The 16,051-nt window shown below is 38.9% G+C and overlaps 1 protein-coding gene and 1 long non-coding RNA gene across 7 annotated transcripts in view; one reads left to right on the plus strand and one right to left on the minus strand.

Moving 5' to 3' along the window:
- The window catches only part of cpne5b (copine Vb), a 132,711-nt gene that overhangs the window by 83,043 nt on the left and 33,617 nt on the right, over window positions 1-16,051 (minus strand). For 4 of the 6 annotated variants that reach the window (XM_085158904.1, XM_085158907.1, XM_085158902.1 and 1 more), the window contains 4 exons: window positions 9,055-9,158; window positions 2,953-2,992; window positions 2,046-2,060; window positions 3-79 (listed from right to left, as the gene is read on the minus strand). In XM_085158904.1, the coding sequence (XP_085015030.1) occupies window positions 3-79; window positions 2,046-2,060; window positions 2,953-2,992; window positions 9,055-9,158 (236 nt within the window). The remainder of the gene's footprint in view (window positions 1-2; window positions 80-2,045; window positions 2,061-2,952; window positions 2,993-9,054; window positions 9,159-16,051) is intronic. The other 2 variants (XM_085158905.1, XM_085158903.1) reach the window with 1 other exon arrangement.
- Window positions 3,849-9,956, plus strand: LOC146518807 (uncharacterized). Its single transcript, XR_014874002.1, has 2 exons — window positions 3,849-4,749; window positions 5,948-9,956. It is a non-coding gene; the product is annotated as an uncharacterized LOC146518807 (long non-coding RNA).

Raw genomic sequence — 16,051 nt, forward strand, 5'->3', positions numbered from 1 at the left:
ACCCCAGTGGTTTCTCCAGTCGACTGGCTGGCGATCCAACAATCTCGCCAAGAGTACAGAACATCTGACCCAAAAAGTCCTGCAGGGAAGAAAGGAAGGAAGAAAAATAGAAGATGAAAGGAAAAAAAGAAGGGCGGGATTGTAGACGTGAAACAGAAAGTCTACAGATCAAGTCAGATTAACCTCAGGATGTTCCACCAGATCTCGTACCACTGGATCGTTCATGCAAATTCAAGAATTTGATAAATTCACTAAAGCTTGTTCACTCATGCTCATTCGCAAGGTCAAAGTTAACATTTGGCCATCCATACACAGTTTACATCAGCAAACTATTTCATTTTTAGTGGGAACATCTTCTGCTAAGAAGAAAAAAAAAACCTTGGAGAAGTGATGAAAGTGATCATCACAAGAAGTACTGTATTTGCTACACTTAAAATACAACTGATACGGTGCGCTCCTTTTCATAAAAGGTGATATTACTGTGATGTGCTAATTGATGTGACATTGTGACATCATGTCCATTGCTGGTGTGAAGCTGTTTTATACAACTGAACCCAAGTAATCCAGTAGGCTATGTATGCATGATTGCATACTGGGTTAATGCAATGGTCAAAATGTTTTCCACTAAAATCAGGTCTGTTTCACACATAGGCAACTTAACAGCACCGTAAATATTTTCCATCCCACCTGTCAACAGACATGAGATAACACCAACCTCTGTGCAACCCTTACGTTTGGAAAAAAAGATAATAATAATAATAAAATGATAAAAGTACAACTTCAACCTAAATGTTAAAACAGTCGTTTTTAATAAGAAATGGCAGCTGGAGCTCAAAATCAAAATCTTAGCAATAGCAGCTGCAACAAATTCAGTTTTATTCAGCTCACTAAATCAACAGTATAACGTGGTTACACAGAAAAAGACAAAAGGTTTTTAAAAAAGCACATCTCAACAGATCCAATAAAACTAGCACGAGTACATGGAGAATCCATTGTGTGGTTGTTTCAAAGCCGTGAACTAACCATATTAATTGCTTCTTTGCGATAATTGATTCTACATTTCTCACTTTGTAAGAGCTCATCTGACCAGACCAACATAGAACATCAACATCAACAGTTCTGCAGTTCAGTTTTTGCTGTGATACTGTTTCCACTTCTAACCACAGAGATAATGTCAGGGTTTCAACCATATTTGCTGGGTAACCACATAACCAAAATCTTAATACAAATTATAAAAGAAAGGGGAAGTCTCGATGGATAATAATAATAATCTGAGCTGAAGGAGAACACTATTAAAAGAGCCTACCTGAACTTTGAGTCCCTCAACTTCAAAACAAAGTAGAGACATATTTCAAAGTATTTGAATTTAACCAGTCATCAGAAATTATTGTAACCCACTCAGAATATGCTCCAACCAACCTGATGGAAACCACTCATTTAATGAACCGTGAAGTATTACACATGATGGGATAAGAAGGAGGCATTCAGTGACCCGTGTGTAATGGCCAGAAACATGATTGAACACAGTTATGACTCTAGCTCAACATGTCTGTGGACAAAGTCTCTCAGTGTCAGCCAGCACTGATCTACTTCATCAGACTCCCAAGTTTTTCTGCAAAGAATCTCATTGTGTATTTTTCAGCATAGTCTTTCCTGAACTTATCAGAGGCAGGATGTGGGGCAAAAGTCCTTAATATTGACCTCGACAGACTGGGATCGTTAAATAATTTATTGGGCTATAGAGTGATTGATTTCAATGAGTCTCTAGGTTTTTTTAAGCCAATTAATTCCACTCAATGCAGCCCATAAGAGCCTGGAAACCTGATCATCTTGATGGTGTTGAATAAAACATTCGAAAGGCACAAAAACTACATAGTTCCACTGAAATTACTGTGGCCAGTAACAAGAGCTGTGCAAATGGCTTGACTTGGCTCTCAGTTGTTTTTGTTGTGATCAGTGGCGCCTTCTTTTCTCCTGAGAGACGGCTCATTCATGTGAAACAGCAGCCATGCAGTGTTAGAAGTGAGAGAGATGTTGGGACCTACGTTGAGTTCTGCGGGCTTCCAGAAAAGTTGGGCAGCAGCAGCAACAACAACAACAACAACAATAACAACAGAGCACATCATATACCAGCACACAACACCATATCAAATACCTAGCACTCCTGGCACCGTTCAAAATGGGGAAGTGGGACCCCGAAAGACGACAACATGCTGTGCCACAAAAGTAAAACCCAAACCCCAACAGAGGAACAGTTAAAGCAAGTGATGGAAAAACGCAAACCTCACTTATCCAAATACACCAAATAATCACCCGCGCTGATTATTTTGACATTTTCAATGCTTTTCCATCACCATAGTTTCCAGTCATGAGTAAAAAAAATTGTTTTTTTCCCCCAGAAATGATTAAGAACAAAAATAATGTAATGCATCGCTTTAAATGGAAACTAATGGTTAAAAGCATTACGTAATCCTTTTTTCTACATGAGTGTATATTATGGTGTTACATACTATCCATTACTACAGTGCCAGTAAAACCAATAAAAAAAGACGATGAAAGAACCAGTTGCTGATCAAGTAGACATTTAAACTGTACATTTACATACGAAATATAAGTACAGTATATGACTGCATATCTAAAAACAATAGCACTGTGAATAAAAGAGAACAAATAAAAACTTTGTATTTGGATACTTATGTGATCAGGCAATAGATGGGGTTTGCTTTATTCCACCCTGAAAACATGCAGCAGGCGACAAACTAATTAAAACAAGCAACATTAGACCACTGATAAAAGGAATTTTTACTATCTTCCATTTTGTCAAACACCATATTTAAATGTTTCCATGGAGGAATTTTCTCCACAGCAATTCAAGCCAATATTTCAGATTTTACCCAAGACTGATCTCCATTTATCTGTGGTTCAAGGTTTAAAATAGCTGTGAGTACTCACGTGTTTGGACAAGTCGGGGCTTTTGGAGTCAACATCATACCTGAAAGGAAGAAAAATGAAAACAAAAGCCTTACTTTATACATTTGACCAATGTGACATTGCAGGAAGGTTTTCGAATGAAAATCTTTGTATCTTTTTGTTTATCAAGTTGAACAAACGGAAGGAAGCAGGAGATAGTCATTATAATTGGTGCAGTGCATGGATTACAAAGAAATAAAGCACAGGGAAAGAGCTAAAAGAAAACGATATAAGGTGACACTTAAATGTGCTGCACTGAAAACTGCAGCGTTTAGTGAGGTGAGCAGAGGTGGGTAGTAACGAGTTACATTTACTCCGTTACATTTACTTGAGTACATTTGTGAAGAAGAAACTGTACTTTTACTCCGCTACATTTGCAAAATTCGACTCGTTACTTTTTAAAATATAATTAGTTTAACACATTAGATAACATGCCGCCAGTGGAGTTTCAGATGTGGCCATGCAGTCACATGACCAGTTTGAAACTGTGGCGGGCAGAGCGGCCCAAGCGTTTCAAAGTAGCGGACACACGGAAATTTAGGGATGCACCGATACCGATACTGTTATCGGGTATCGGGGCCGATACTGTAAAATGTGTGTGTACTCATACTCGTAAAAGTTAACCGATACCCTGAACCAATACTAACTTATTTCATTAGTCAGAGGGTGGCTGGTCATTTCTGTTGTAGTTTTTTAGATTGGTCACTAGGGGGACATCCCGCGCTAAACAGGCACAGGGTTAGGCGAGTGAGACTGGCGGCTCCAGATAAAAAAGAGAAACTGGAGGCTGCTATAGCTAGGCTAAACAAAATGTCAGCAGTGTGGACCGGAACAGCCAACTTTAACTCAGGTTTTAGATAAGTGATGAAAAATGTCATGAGAAAATCCACTGGCAGTTAAAATAACAGAGACTCTGACTCATTTTATTTCTCTGGATGACCAGCCAATGCCGGTCGTGGAAAGCATAGGATTGAACCGTCTTCTCAGCATACTCGAGCCGCAATATGAAATTCCCAGCCGCCCATACATCAGGGAGATAATGGTGAAAAAAACTTTCTGAAGCAGTAAAGACAAGCAGTGTGTGCATGATGTCAGTCCTCAGTTTAACGGCACACTGGACTGATGATCCACGGGCAGATGAGGAGTTTGTTTGTCAATGCCAAATACTTTCGTTATTTTGTTTGTTTGTTTATAATATGGACACTCTGCAATAATTTAAAAGTTTATTTTATTCTCAAACCTAATTTGTATTTATTTTATTCCAAACAGCAGTGTTTATTTATTATTCTGAAAGCTCGAGACAGTGCCAATAGTTCAGTGATATTTTGCTAAATTACAATGTGGATACTCCATAATAATTTAACAGAAGTGCTTATTTTTCACTTGAAATTGTTTTTGTGGTCATTTTTATTAAGATTTTATTTTTTATCGGCAGAGAATAAAATAAAACCTGTCTTCCAATTCATTGCATTTGTGTGTGTGTGTGGTAGAAGTATCGGTTTTAGTACTCAGATCCAAGTATCGGTATCGTATCGTTTGAAAAAATTGGTATCGTTGCATCCCTACACGGAAAGAAGAAACATGAAAACATGACAGAGCCAGTTGTCTACGCTAGAGCTGAAGAGGATGAACAGCATTTTCCTCACATACAAAGAATGTTCGGCTTAAAAGCAGTTACAAAAGAACAGCTATGTCTTCAGTGTCGGTGTCTTCAGTGAGAGCCAAAACAAACCAACTTTTCAGGGTGAAAAAACTCAGCTCATGTAACCTGAGGAAACGGTAAGTTTTCTCTAAATATCTTTTTAGCTGTGGTTAGCTGGATGTCAGTCTTATGTTACAGCAGCTGTGTCGAGCTGTGAGTCATATTTTCGGCGCTAAGTTGTAGCGAGATAAGTTTGTGGGTGTTTTGTGCAGCTTCGGCTGTCCTTTTAACTGCTCGCTGGTTAGCTAGCGTGAGCTATAAGCTAACAGCTAGCCTGGTTAATGACGCTGGAGTTCCACGCACATGCAAACAGCTCGTCTCTACTGCTTTGACTGTTAAAACAGAAGGCAATACTGCGGCTGACAGGGTTTATTATGTGAAAAAGCAGCTTGTTTAGTTTAAACAGTCTGCATTAAGCTGGGCAAACACTGCAATTTTTTCCAGTCGCGTTATTCAGCTCCTGCTCAAACTGTACAATTGAATCGCAGAGGTTAGAAGTTCATAGGTCACGATGCAGGGTCTCACACTATACGGCCTGATGCTCTGATGCGACCTGAGTGCTCAAACTGTGCGTCCATAACATGAAGCTTATCATACAAAATCTGTCTTTCGCTCTCCCTCTCTCTGTCTTACACACCACCACCACCATCAACTTTGCTAAATTACTAATGGAAAACATTGACCAGGCAGCTGTGATTGAGCAGCAATGTCCATCCAACTCTTTTAATGGTTGTTGTAGTCGTCACAATTTTGTGAGGCCACATTGAAAAGCCTCGGATACCGTAGCGTAGTACGGAAGTGTAGAGCTGCCACCCAGCCAAAAGAAAAATAGAAAAGTATATTGTTCTAACAATATACTATTGTTAGAACAATATCATGTTAGTACAATATACCTTTCATGTTTGAACAATATCACGTTATTACAATATACATAATTATCACGTTCATACAATATAAATATTATATAGGCTATAGCCAGTCACGGCTTCCATCACCGTCTTTCTCGTCTTTTCCCAGAGTAACAGGCCAAACAGGAGGATCTATTGGCTAACACTGCTTAGCCTTGCACGCATTCTTATTTTAAACCTAATCTGGAATTCATTGCAAACTGTTTGTGCGGGATATGAATGACAGGATTTTGTTTTTCTACAAGAGTTAGTAAAAAACATCTCCAGTGTGATCAAATCTTCTTGCCAAACATCTGCCGCTTGGCAGTGTATACAGCACTATAATGACAAGAGCTAATTCTTTTGAAAACCATAGATCTTTCCATAGGTCTCAACTTCATCAGACATCACCTAGACTCAGAGCTGGATGAGGCCAGCACAAACAGCAGCCTAACCGACTAAGATGATGGATCCATGGGGTCAGAAAAGCCAGAAGCAGGGCTGGAGAGGTACCTTTCATGTCCATTCACTGGAGGTGTGGATCTATTGCATGGCGTTCCTCACATCAAGAAGCTGTCGATCAAAATCAATACAGCTCTTCATGCATCTGGAGCTTGTGAAGGACTTCTTAGTCATGCAGGACTCCTGTTCACTGCTAGACAGTTACAGCTTCACAGAAAGAACCTTGAGAGCAAACTGCTGCTGAAGCTTAACCATCACTTCACTGAGTGAAGAAATGGCACATTTTTGCTAAATATAAAGAAATAAATGCACACCCATGCAATTTATGGTAAACTGAGCTGCCTTGTATGAACATATGATGAAGATGCCTCGCTCTAATGTTTTCTCTGAGGCTGCTGTGCCATTTGGAGCAAAAATGAAGATAAAGTTTACAGCATATCTTGTCACTGGAAATTGTTTGCACTGTTTATGTTTATATTATTTACACTAGGTATTGGTGAAAAAAGCTTGATGTTGTGAAAAACTGAAATCTGGAATTTTTTTTGTTAATCTTTTTACATATATTCCTGTTGAAAATACTAAAATTTGTATATTTATTTATTTTTGTTTGTCTGATAGCATTTATTTATAAAATAAATCAGACATTTCACACAGTTACTCGCTACTTGAGTAGTCTTTTCACCAAGTACTTTTTTACTCTTACTTGAGTAACATTTTTGAAGACTACTTTTCACTTTTACTTGAGTAATAATATTTTAAAGTAATACTACTCTTACTTGAGTACAATTTTTGGATACTCGACCCACCTCTGGAGGTGAGTGAGCATCAAGAGAGAAGACAAACAAAGTTACGTGTGAAATCAGAATGAGGAGAGATGAAAAGAACCGAGATCTTAGTGTCATTTCAGATGTTATTTGTTGTGCTGAGTAACTGGAAAGGGGTTTGACTACAGACAATAAGACCTGAGTGGTGGACCTGATCTGATTTGCATGTGAATATAAAGCAATAAAAGGGAAAAGGGACATATGTGATGTCCCAGGATTAAACGTGTGATGAAACAATGGATCCCGTTTGCCTGGAGATCAAATCCAATACAATTACTGAGTAATATGTTGAATAAACAGCGCGCAAGACTTTCTCTTGGTGAGCTGCACTGTCACTGACAGCGTAGGGTGGCACAGATTTAGAGCGTCAAAGAGATTTGACAGATTTGTTGTTTCAAATTTAAATCAATTTAAACCATAAAAGAGTTAAACAAACTGCATTAAAACCTGAGGAGGCATTCCTGGTGTCCAAATTACAAAAAGCATCTTTTTGGAATCTGACCCATCCAAAAACTTTAAGGTTAAAAGCAGATGTGATAATATTACCAAAGAAATCCATTATATTATCGCGTTCTTACATAGTTTTTTTTTGTTTTTTTTAAATACATGTTGTGGGGGCTTATTAAGCAGATCAGATTTAGAAACACTTGTAAGATTAGATTTATGTTCATATTTAGGCTGGATCTCTCTTGTGGAAAAAATAACGTTAACAGTTGCTTCTTGCAAACCACTGCTCTCAATTAACATGTGCTTAAACCATAATATGATCACTTTATCTTTATTAACAGTCTCCAGATGTTTAAGATTGCTGTCATTAAATCTCTAATTGAAAATCCTTGATTAAGGGCGTTTGGCCAATTACTGCCAAATATCCATTACACCCTTTATTTATGATTATTTTTACTCGTTTTATTCATTATTTTTATTAGATTAGCATGCAATAATGGTTCCATTTTTAGGAGTTTCATTCAGCATTCAGAGAGCATGATAACTCAGAGACAAGCATGGGTAAAAGGCATCAACCATCTTCTCATATCCTCACACAATGGACTCCTCTCTATAGCTATCACGCTGGATCTCGGTGTTGCATTTGACACCACTGATCATATCGTGCTTTGACTCAAAAGACGAGCACTGTGCTGGTCATATTTATCAGATGTTGAAAGTCTTCCAAAAGTCATATAAGAGGTTCAATGTCGTGTGCTGGTTGACAATGCATATATTTCTATTGGCAATTGGTGATCTCAATGTTTTGGGCCCTAAAAACATGGCATTAACTTGGTCTCTAGCACTGCTGATTCCACTGAGTCATTTTTGACTAGAATATCTCCTTTAACTCATGCATTTAAAGTCATCTGTAGCGATACAGATGAGCCGTCCAGCATTATTAACATTACAAACATGCCTTCTTAGAATGATGCTGAAAACGATCCCATTCATTAGTTACTTCTGGGACCAGCAGTTGTAATTCTTTACTATCAGGATATAGCTCCCGGAAAGCTTCTACAATATGTTGCTCTGAAGATATTAAGTAGCAAGAGAGATCCCAATTTCTATATTGCTATAGGCTCAGGCTGCTGCTGGACCTCCCATCAAGCACGGAGCACGTCTCTTATCTCATTTCTTCCTCTATGCATTCATGTAGCCTTGTTCGTGTCATAAATTGTGTTTCTTTCCTCTTCATTAAGTTGTGCATTTTCCTCTCTGGCCTTTCTCTCTCTGAAAGTCTTGCAAACATCTCCAAGTCTGCATGACCCTGATCTGAGGTTGCTTTTCTTTTCTTTCTTTGCTTCCCCCTCACCCCAGTAGGTCTAGACAGACATCATCTATAGCAGGTTCCTTCCTGGGTTTTTTTTCTCACCACAGTCAGGGTGCTCCTCAAAGAGAATTGCTGCTTTTGTCTTGTTTTTTTGAATTGTAAGGCTTACCTTATGATGTATATGACAAATGCTGAGATTACATTTGTTATGCACTGGTGTAAATAAATGCAGTTATCTAAATAAAACAAACAACATGCCATTTCAGAGCAATGTTTAGATCCCCATCCATATTTTGGCATGGTGAGAGAGGTCAGTCTTGTTGTGCATAGTTAGGGTTGTTAAATGTTCTGGTCAGGTATGGCAGATGGTCAGTTTCTTAAGTTAACTGAACGGTGTAGGCAGATGGTGCAGAAAAGGAAGTGAAATAATGAAAACTAAACATCACTCACAAGTCAAAGCGAAGGTTCTGCTTCTCCTCAAAAAAGTAGTCCAAGATGTACTTTCTAACAAAGTCGGGGTTTAGAGTGTTGTCTATCACCTCTGTTCTGCCAAACTGTAGGAAGAGAAAGACAGATGGAGGTCAGAAGAAGAGAATGACGAAAGAACAAGCAAGACATTGAAACACAGTTTTAAAAACAAATACAGTTAGTGTGTGCTTGCCCATTTCATCTCTTTCCTGGGCTTATTACGTAAGTGTATGCACACAGTCACAGAGGCCTGATTAATGGAGGTGCTTTCACATGGTTCTGCTGTGCAAATGAAATCAAGGGTGGTTTTCCCAGATGCTTGATCTTCACCCCTCTCCTGTATTAATTACAGCAGGTTAGCGCATACATCAACCTCGCGGAAGGAAAAGGAAAATGTAAGACGCCGGGAAAATGTGTGGACAGGGAAAAGTTATGGGTAGACTTTAGGGGTGAGGGAAAAAATCGATACTGTGTAGTATCGTGATATTTTGTTTGCTAATAATGTATCGATACTGGAACAGCAGAAATCAATATTTTGTTACAAAAAAAGTTTTTGTGGACTGGAACATGCTCTGACTTCAGAGCATGTTGATCCTTTTTCTGAGCAAGAATCCTGACATTCCTTCACTGTCCAAATGTGTTTAACTTTTTTTATGGCAGCAATAAACATGACAGTTTACTTATTTTAATTTAAGACATGTTTTATTTTAATTAAGTTTAAAACTTTTTTATTTAATGTAAAATTATATTTTGTTTTAATTTACTTTCAAATTCTTCAGTTGCTGAAGGGGCTGCATAGTTTTCACAAATTGCATAGTTCAGAATAGCTATAATTGTACCAGATGGTTGCATTCAGTTAAGTTGGACTAGACTGTAATACAAACCGTTCAGTTTGTCACCAATATAACTGACTGAAATGAGACAAAGACTGAGTGTGAGACTTTGTTATTAGATAAAATGAATATTGATAAAGTTTACCTTTATGTACAGAATCTGAATATTGCAAAATATTTTTAAAAATTGCAATATCGTATCGTGCATTAAGTATTGTGATAATATCGTATCGTGGGATGTATGGTGATTCCCACCTCTAGTAGACTTGGAGGGGGAAAGGGATAAAAACTGCTGGAGGGAAGGAAATGGGGACACTGTTTGAGTCAGAGCTTTGGATTGAACAGTCAGATGGGTAAAAATGAGAAAAGAGTGAGGAGCGGTGAGGAGGAGGAAAGCAATCATTAGGGCTTCCTACATTTTCTCACTCCTAAATTACAAATGCAGGGAAATATGCCAGAGAACAATTGACAAAGGCCCAGAAACTCCAAGTATATGCACAATCACTGGCCACTGTATTAGGTACACTTTACAAGTAATGGTTTGGACCCACTATAGCGGTCAGAACGGTCTTAATGCTTCACTTCGGCAAAGTGCTGGAAACATTCCCCACATATTTTGGTCCATATTAACATGATAGGATCACACAGTTGCTGCAGATTTGTCAGCTGCACATCCCTGATGTGAATCTCTCATTCCACCATTAAAGGTTCGACGTGTTGTGCATTCAAAGACATTCTCCTGGTTGTGGTTATTTTAGTTGCGACTGCCTTCCTGTTTGGCCATTCTCCCCTGACCACTGAGATCAACACTGGATATTCACCGCGAGGACAACCTCTCACTGGATATTTAAAAATCTTTTTGGTCACCATTCTCTGTAAACCCTAGAAATGACCATGCGGGAAAATTCCAGTAGATCAACAGTTTGATAAATACTCAAATCAGCCCACCTGACACCAACAAACATGCCACATTCAAAGTTACTTCAGTCACATTTCTTCTCAGTTCTGATGCTCAAGTTGAACCTCAGAAAATCACCCTGTCTATATCTACATGCCTAAATGCATGGAGTTGCTCCCATGTGATTGCCTGATTAAAGAGTGTGCGTCAGTTAAAACCTCCACAGATTTATATTTAATAAAATAAAAATAAATAGTGAAGCCTTAAAGCACACATTGCCTCATTCGTGACTTTATACTAAGTCTGAGCCCTCTGGTGTTTGAACAAACATAAAAACAGTGGAGTCAGATGAGAGCAGTTAACACAAGAATGAAATTACCTCAAAATGGATTCAAGAAAACACACACACTGGAGATTGCACCACATTTCCTGTGTATACTGAGTCTACTGTGTACATGGCTGCATGTTTTTGATGTCACATTTAATGGTTTCCTGCCAGCACAGCTAGAAACTGTTTGCGGTTTGAACATCTCAGCTTAGTCATAGTTATTTGCTGGTAATATCACCAGAACTTCACAAGATAAATCACATCTTACTTCTACATTTCTAAATTTGAACCATGTGAGCATGCTCTGGGCCTGTAGGCAGGGGCGGATCTAGAGAAATTTTCTTAGGGTGGCATGAGGGAGGCAAAGAAATCAAATGGGGTGGCAAAATCAAAGCCTTTTTTGTCAAACACATATGCAGGTGGTTACTGATTCAAATGCAGTAAGTATACACGTTTTTCATATAAATATAGTCTGTAACTTAATTATTGTCTGTAGCCCACATAATTAAACACTTTAGTTACATAAAACAAGTGCGTTTTGATTGTATGTACTGTATAGCCTGTATAATAAATACATATGTAGCCCAATAAGTATAAAATACAGAAAGCTACACAACATGGGGCGGTTGCTTTACAAACACAAGTTTCACACTGTTTTTTGTTAGAAAACAATCACATTGTTACAGCTTAAATTACACAAAATGTCAGAAATCTGCACTGTCATTAACAAAAATTGAAACCTAATTTTTCATGATTTGTTGGATTAACCCACTGAGGTCTGAAATACAACCGACCATTTTTGACTCCTTTTGAGTTCACCCTCAAATTGTTTCATTTTATTTTTTTCCCCCTGCCTTGTTTGGTATCTTTTCAGCTCAACTGAATTTAGTTGTTTTTTTTCACTGACATACTGCATTAGTGTTACTGATCTGAAATCACACAAAGAACTTAAAATCCTAGTAGTATTTGCAGGTGTTGCAATAAGATGCCCCACAAATTATGTATGCCAGTACAAATAAAATGTTTTTCTACCAAAAGACAGAGGAGAGCAGCACAGGGATAAACCTGCAGACCTGACAACAGGAGGTGTATCACTCCGCTGGTTTTCTACTTAGTGAGAGTGTTTACAGTGCAAATGTGCCTTTGTGACATTCATTAGTGCCCTCACTGACACACAAAACAAGACGACTACACAACAGAACAACTACACAAGACAACACAACACACTAAGTATACACTCCACACTAAACGTCACAAATCTCCCACATCTAAAAACTCTCTCTCTCTCACTGGCTCGCTCTGTCTCGCTGTCGTTACTGTCACTCCCAAAACGTTTCCCTCTTCCTAAACAACCAAATCCCACGTGTTGACTTTTTTTTTAACTGGTGGACATGGTACATTTTTCCACCGATAGGAAAGAGGTGTTTTTCCCCCTTTCTTTACTGTTTTTGCGCTGTCCTTAGAAAACGCTTAAAACACACACACACAAAAATGTGACAACAGTATTTAGAAAAAAGCGTGTCTTATATATATTATCATAACTCTGGATTTACTGGCCTGTAATTAAAATTAAAAAACTTTGAAGTCCGAACTTTCAATATGGGCTGAAATAGAGACTCGGTGTGGCTGCAGCTTGTTGCTATGTCAGCTTAAATCAGTCATGTGATTTGGAGGTGCAGCCCATCGGTGGACACCAGAGGGTTAATAACACTCACCTTCCTTCCATTTCCAGAGTGTAATAACCAACCACCTGTGTGAAATCTGAAATTCCCATGGTGTTGTTCAAAATGTGCTCTGGCACGATCATAAGCATGCTTGCTACTGAAAACAAGAAAAAAGCTGGTCCTGCTATGGGCTGAACCATTTGTTAACGGTGGAGGGGGGTAACACTATGCAATATATTTAGTTTTAGCATTTATATTCACTGTTGACTGTAACTACGCTCAAAGTGTTAATGCTATCTTTTTTTAATAAGCAACACTGTCATATGCAAAGCTGGGGTGGCACTTGGGGTGGCAAGGGATGCCACCCTTCTAGATCCGCCCCTGCCTGTAGGGGATAGCTGCTCTTGTTATAGCTCAGAAAAATACGTTATTGCTACATCTATTAAAGCCACGCCTCCTGTGATAGGTTTAATATTCATATCATCCTTATATCACAACAAGGAACAGCATTAATTGATTTGTAATGAGCGGCATTAATCATATTTTTTCTTAATTGATTTCCTTAATCAAATCCATCTTCATTCCTTCATGCCTAATATTACAATGATGCACAGATGTCAGAGGCAAGCATTCCTTCTTTTGTTAGAAAGATGAAAATTCAACCTGTGCTCAATCTAAACGTATGCAATAATGACACCGGGTCAGATGCGAATCATATATAGACAAACTGTTTCCACAGACTACGACAGGTCTGCCTCTGAAATAGATACCATGAGGCAGAGGGCAAACGTGCTGTGTTGGTGTCATCAGCATCATAGCAGTCGAGAGGTGTTTGACCTTTAATGTGTAGGTAATGTTATGAAAACCATCCATGAAATTTAAGTGAAGAGAAGAATGTGTGGTTCCAGACATGGTTCAAAAACTTCTTTCCATCTAGAGTTTGTATAACACCACACTGGCCTTCTAATGCTGATTTTTGCATTAGTTGTCATTCTTCCTCATGCACATTGTGGGTGTTTACATTACAATATAAGGCGCCCAGAGGGGACTGTTGCTGTGATTAGGTGCTATATGAATAAAACTGATTTAAACTGAAATGGTATTCTGCTGTAACATCCTGCTTGGTGAAAAATGTCAGTAAAGCGTTACCAAGTGCATCAGAATGTGACAAGGAGCAAGCGTCAGTATGTGATGAGTTCGGAATAAGAATATGTTGTAATATGTGCAAACTGTAGTATTTTTAGTGCAATAATGTTTATTTGTATGGGAATAAGCATGCAACTTCAACGAGTTCCACACAACATTCATAGCTTAAAGCAAATCTGCAATGCCCTTTTCAGAGTCACTCTTGTTTTCCACAGTCTCATAACTCACCAGCAAGTCTGTCAAACTCTTCGTAGAGGTAAACAGAACCTGTTTGCAAAGATTGATCTTCCCATAACATGGAATGCAGCTTTTGTGAGCGAGTGTGAGTAAACGATGACTTTGCACTGATAGAAAACTTCACTCTTCTGCGATATTGCACCACTGTCGAATCCCTCTTTCTAAAAATAGGAGGGCAGGACTACTGATATTGAATCTGTGTTCTGCCTTGAGTTTTTTTCCGAAGCACCCGAAGCTGTTGATAAGGTTGTGAGCACATGTTAGTAAAGAGGCGGGAGATTGCAAAAATGAGCACCATACGTGATTTCCCAGCTGAGTGGAAGAGACAATACCGTGCTGCAGAGTTCATTAGATACTGCTGGGCTGCTGGAGCTGGCTAATGAGAATCTGGCAGGAAGTCCCTGACCTGCACCCTTGACATTTACACACATAGACGCAAGGCAGCTGGCACGCATATACTTATGGCATCTGAACTCTTCGGTCCGCTGATGTAGAGACCGATAGTGTCTCGTGTTGAAAATGTGACCATGTCCCTAAGTCTCATTGCAAGTGATTATGGTGTTAAAGGAGAACAGTAATAAAACATGTGTAATCCATTATTATCTTTTTGGCTTTTCTATCCCAAATATGGCTAAGAGTTAATTATGCTGACCATCATACTTTGCATAAACAACCTTTTTTTCTTTTAACACACACAAACCGCCAGTGCAGATTTTTGCCATCTGAATGTGCTGTAGTTCTTTTTCTGTTCTTTGTGGCTCAGCAGACAGCAACACAGTGCTCATATAATGAGCATGTTGGAGTCAGTAGTGTGAATTAGTGTGAGATAGCTTTCTGTCTGTTTTGGCCTTCAGTGAAAAGCATTGGGGTGAGTTTAAAAAAGAAATCCCCAAGACAAAGAAAAGACACAGAAACACGAAGAATACTGAGCAGCTCCCCAGGACTGATAGAGAGTTTAGGGAGGAAGAGTAAAACAAGCAGCTGAAAACCATTTCTTCCACGATAAGTGCTGCATGGCTTCATGGGAAAACAACTCCCAAGGTTTGTTAGAGCTTCGAGCCACAGCTGTGATTGTGCGAAGTCTGGGTATATGTGCACATCAAACAAATTCTAAAACTCATACATGCAGAAACAGGCATGTGCACCAACACGCACACAAACGCACTCTCATTCACATAGCAGGTAGTAGCAGATAATGTCAGATGGTGGGAAAAAATAATAGAAATCATCAACCGTGTCAATCTCCATTAGCTGTCTCTGTCTGGCTCACAGCATACAGTGATCACTCGGCAACTTTGCACCTCCATTGCTATGTTCTACTTGTTTATATATCTAACAGTCCTTCATCGTATGTATGTACTATATATAATGTCAACCATTCAGTTCAGCGACTCCACCTGTGAAAATAGATAAAAAATACAATTTAAATTTGGTCTATTTTCTCCTCATGTTTTCTCCCTTGCAGTGCAGCTCTCTGAGCAACTTTAGGTCCACAGGAAAATCAGAATGAGCCTTTCAGGGAGTGATCTGAAAGCAGTAAGTGGGCCAAAAGTAAACAAGGAGACAACCTGGAAGGGGAACTCGACCAGATTTAAATAGGTTTTTTTGTTTAGTTTTTTTTTTATTGGAGAGAGTTTCTTATCGTTAGGACTGCACCTTATATTCATCTAATGAACCTAAAAATAAGTTGATGTAATTAAGTGTTAACATTACAGGCAGCCGGATCAGGTCAGGGACGAGACCCTGCCCCAAGTGGAGGAGTTTAAGTATCTTGGGGTCTTGTTCACGAGTGATGGCAGAAGGGAGCAGGAGATCGACAGACGGATTGGTGCAGCGGCTGCAGTGATGCGGATGTTGTACCGGTCTGTTGTGG

Source organism: Neolamprologus multifasciatus, chromosome 5, assembly GCF_963576455.1.
Source record: "Neolamprologus multifasciatus chromosome 5, fNeoMul1.2, whole genome shotgun sequence".
Lineage (NCBI taxonomy): Eukaryota > Metazoa > Chordata > Actinopteri > Cichliformes > Cichlidae > Neolamprologus > Neolamprologus multifasciatus.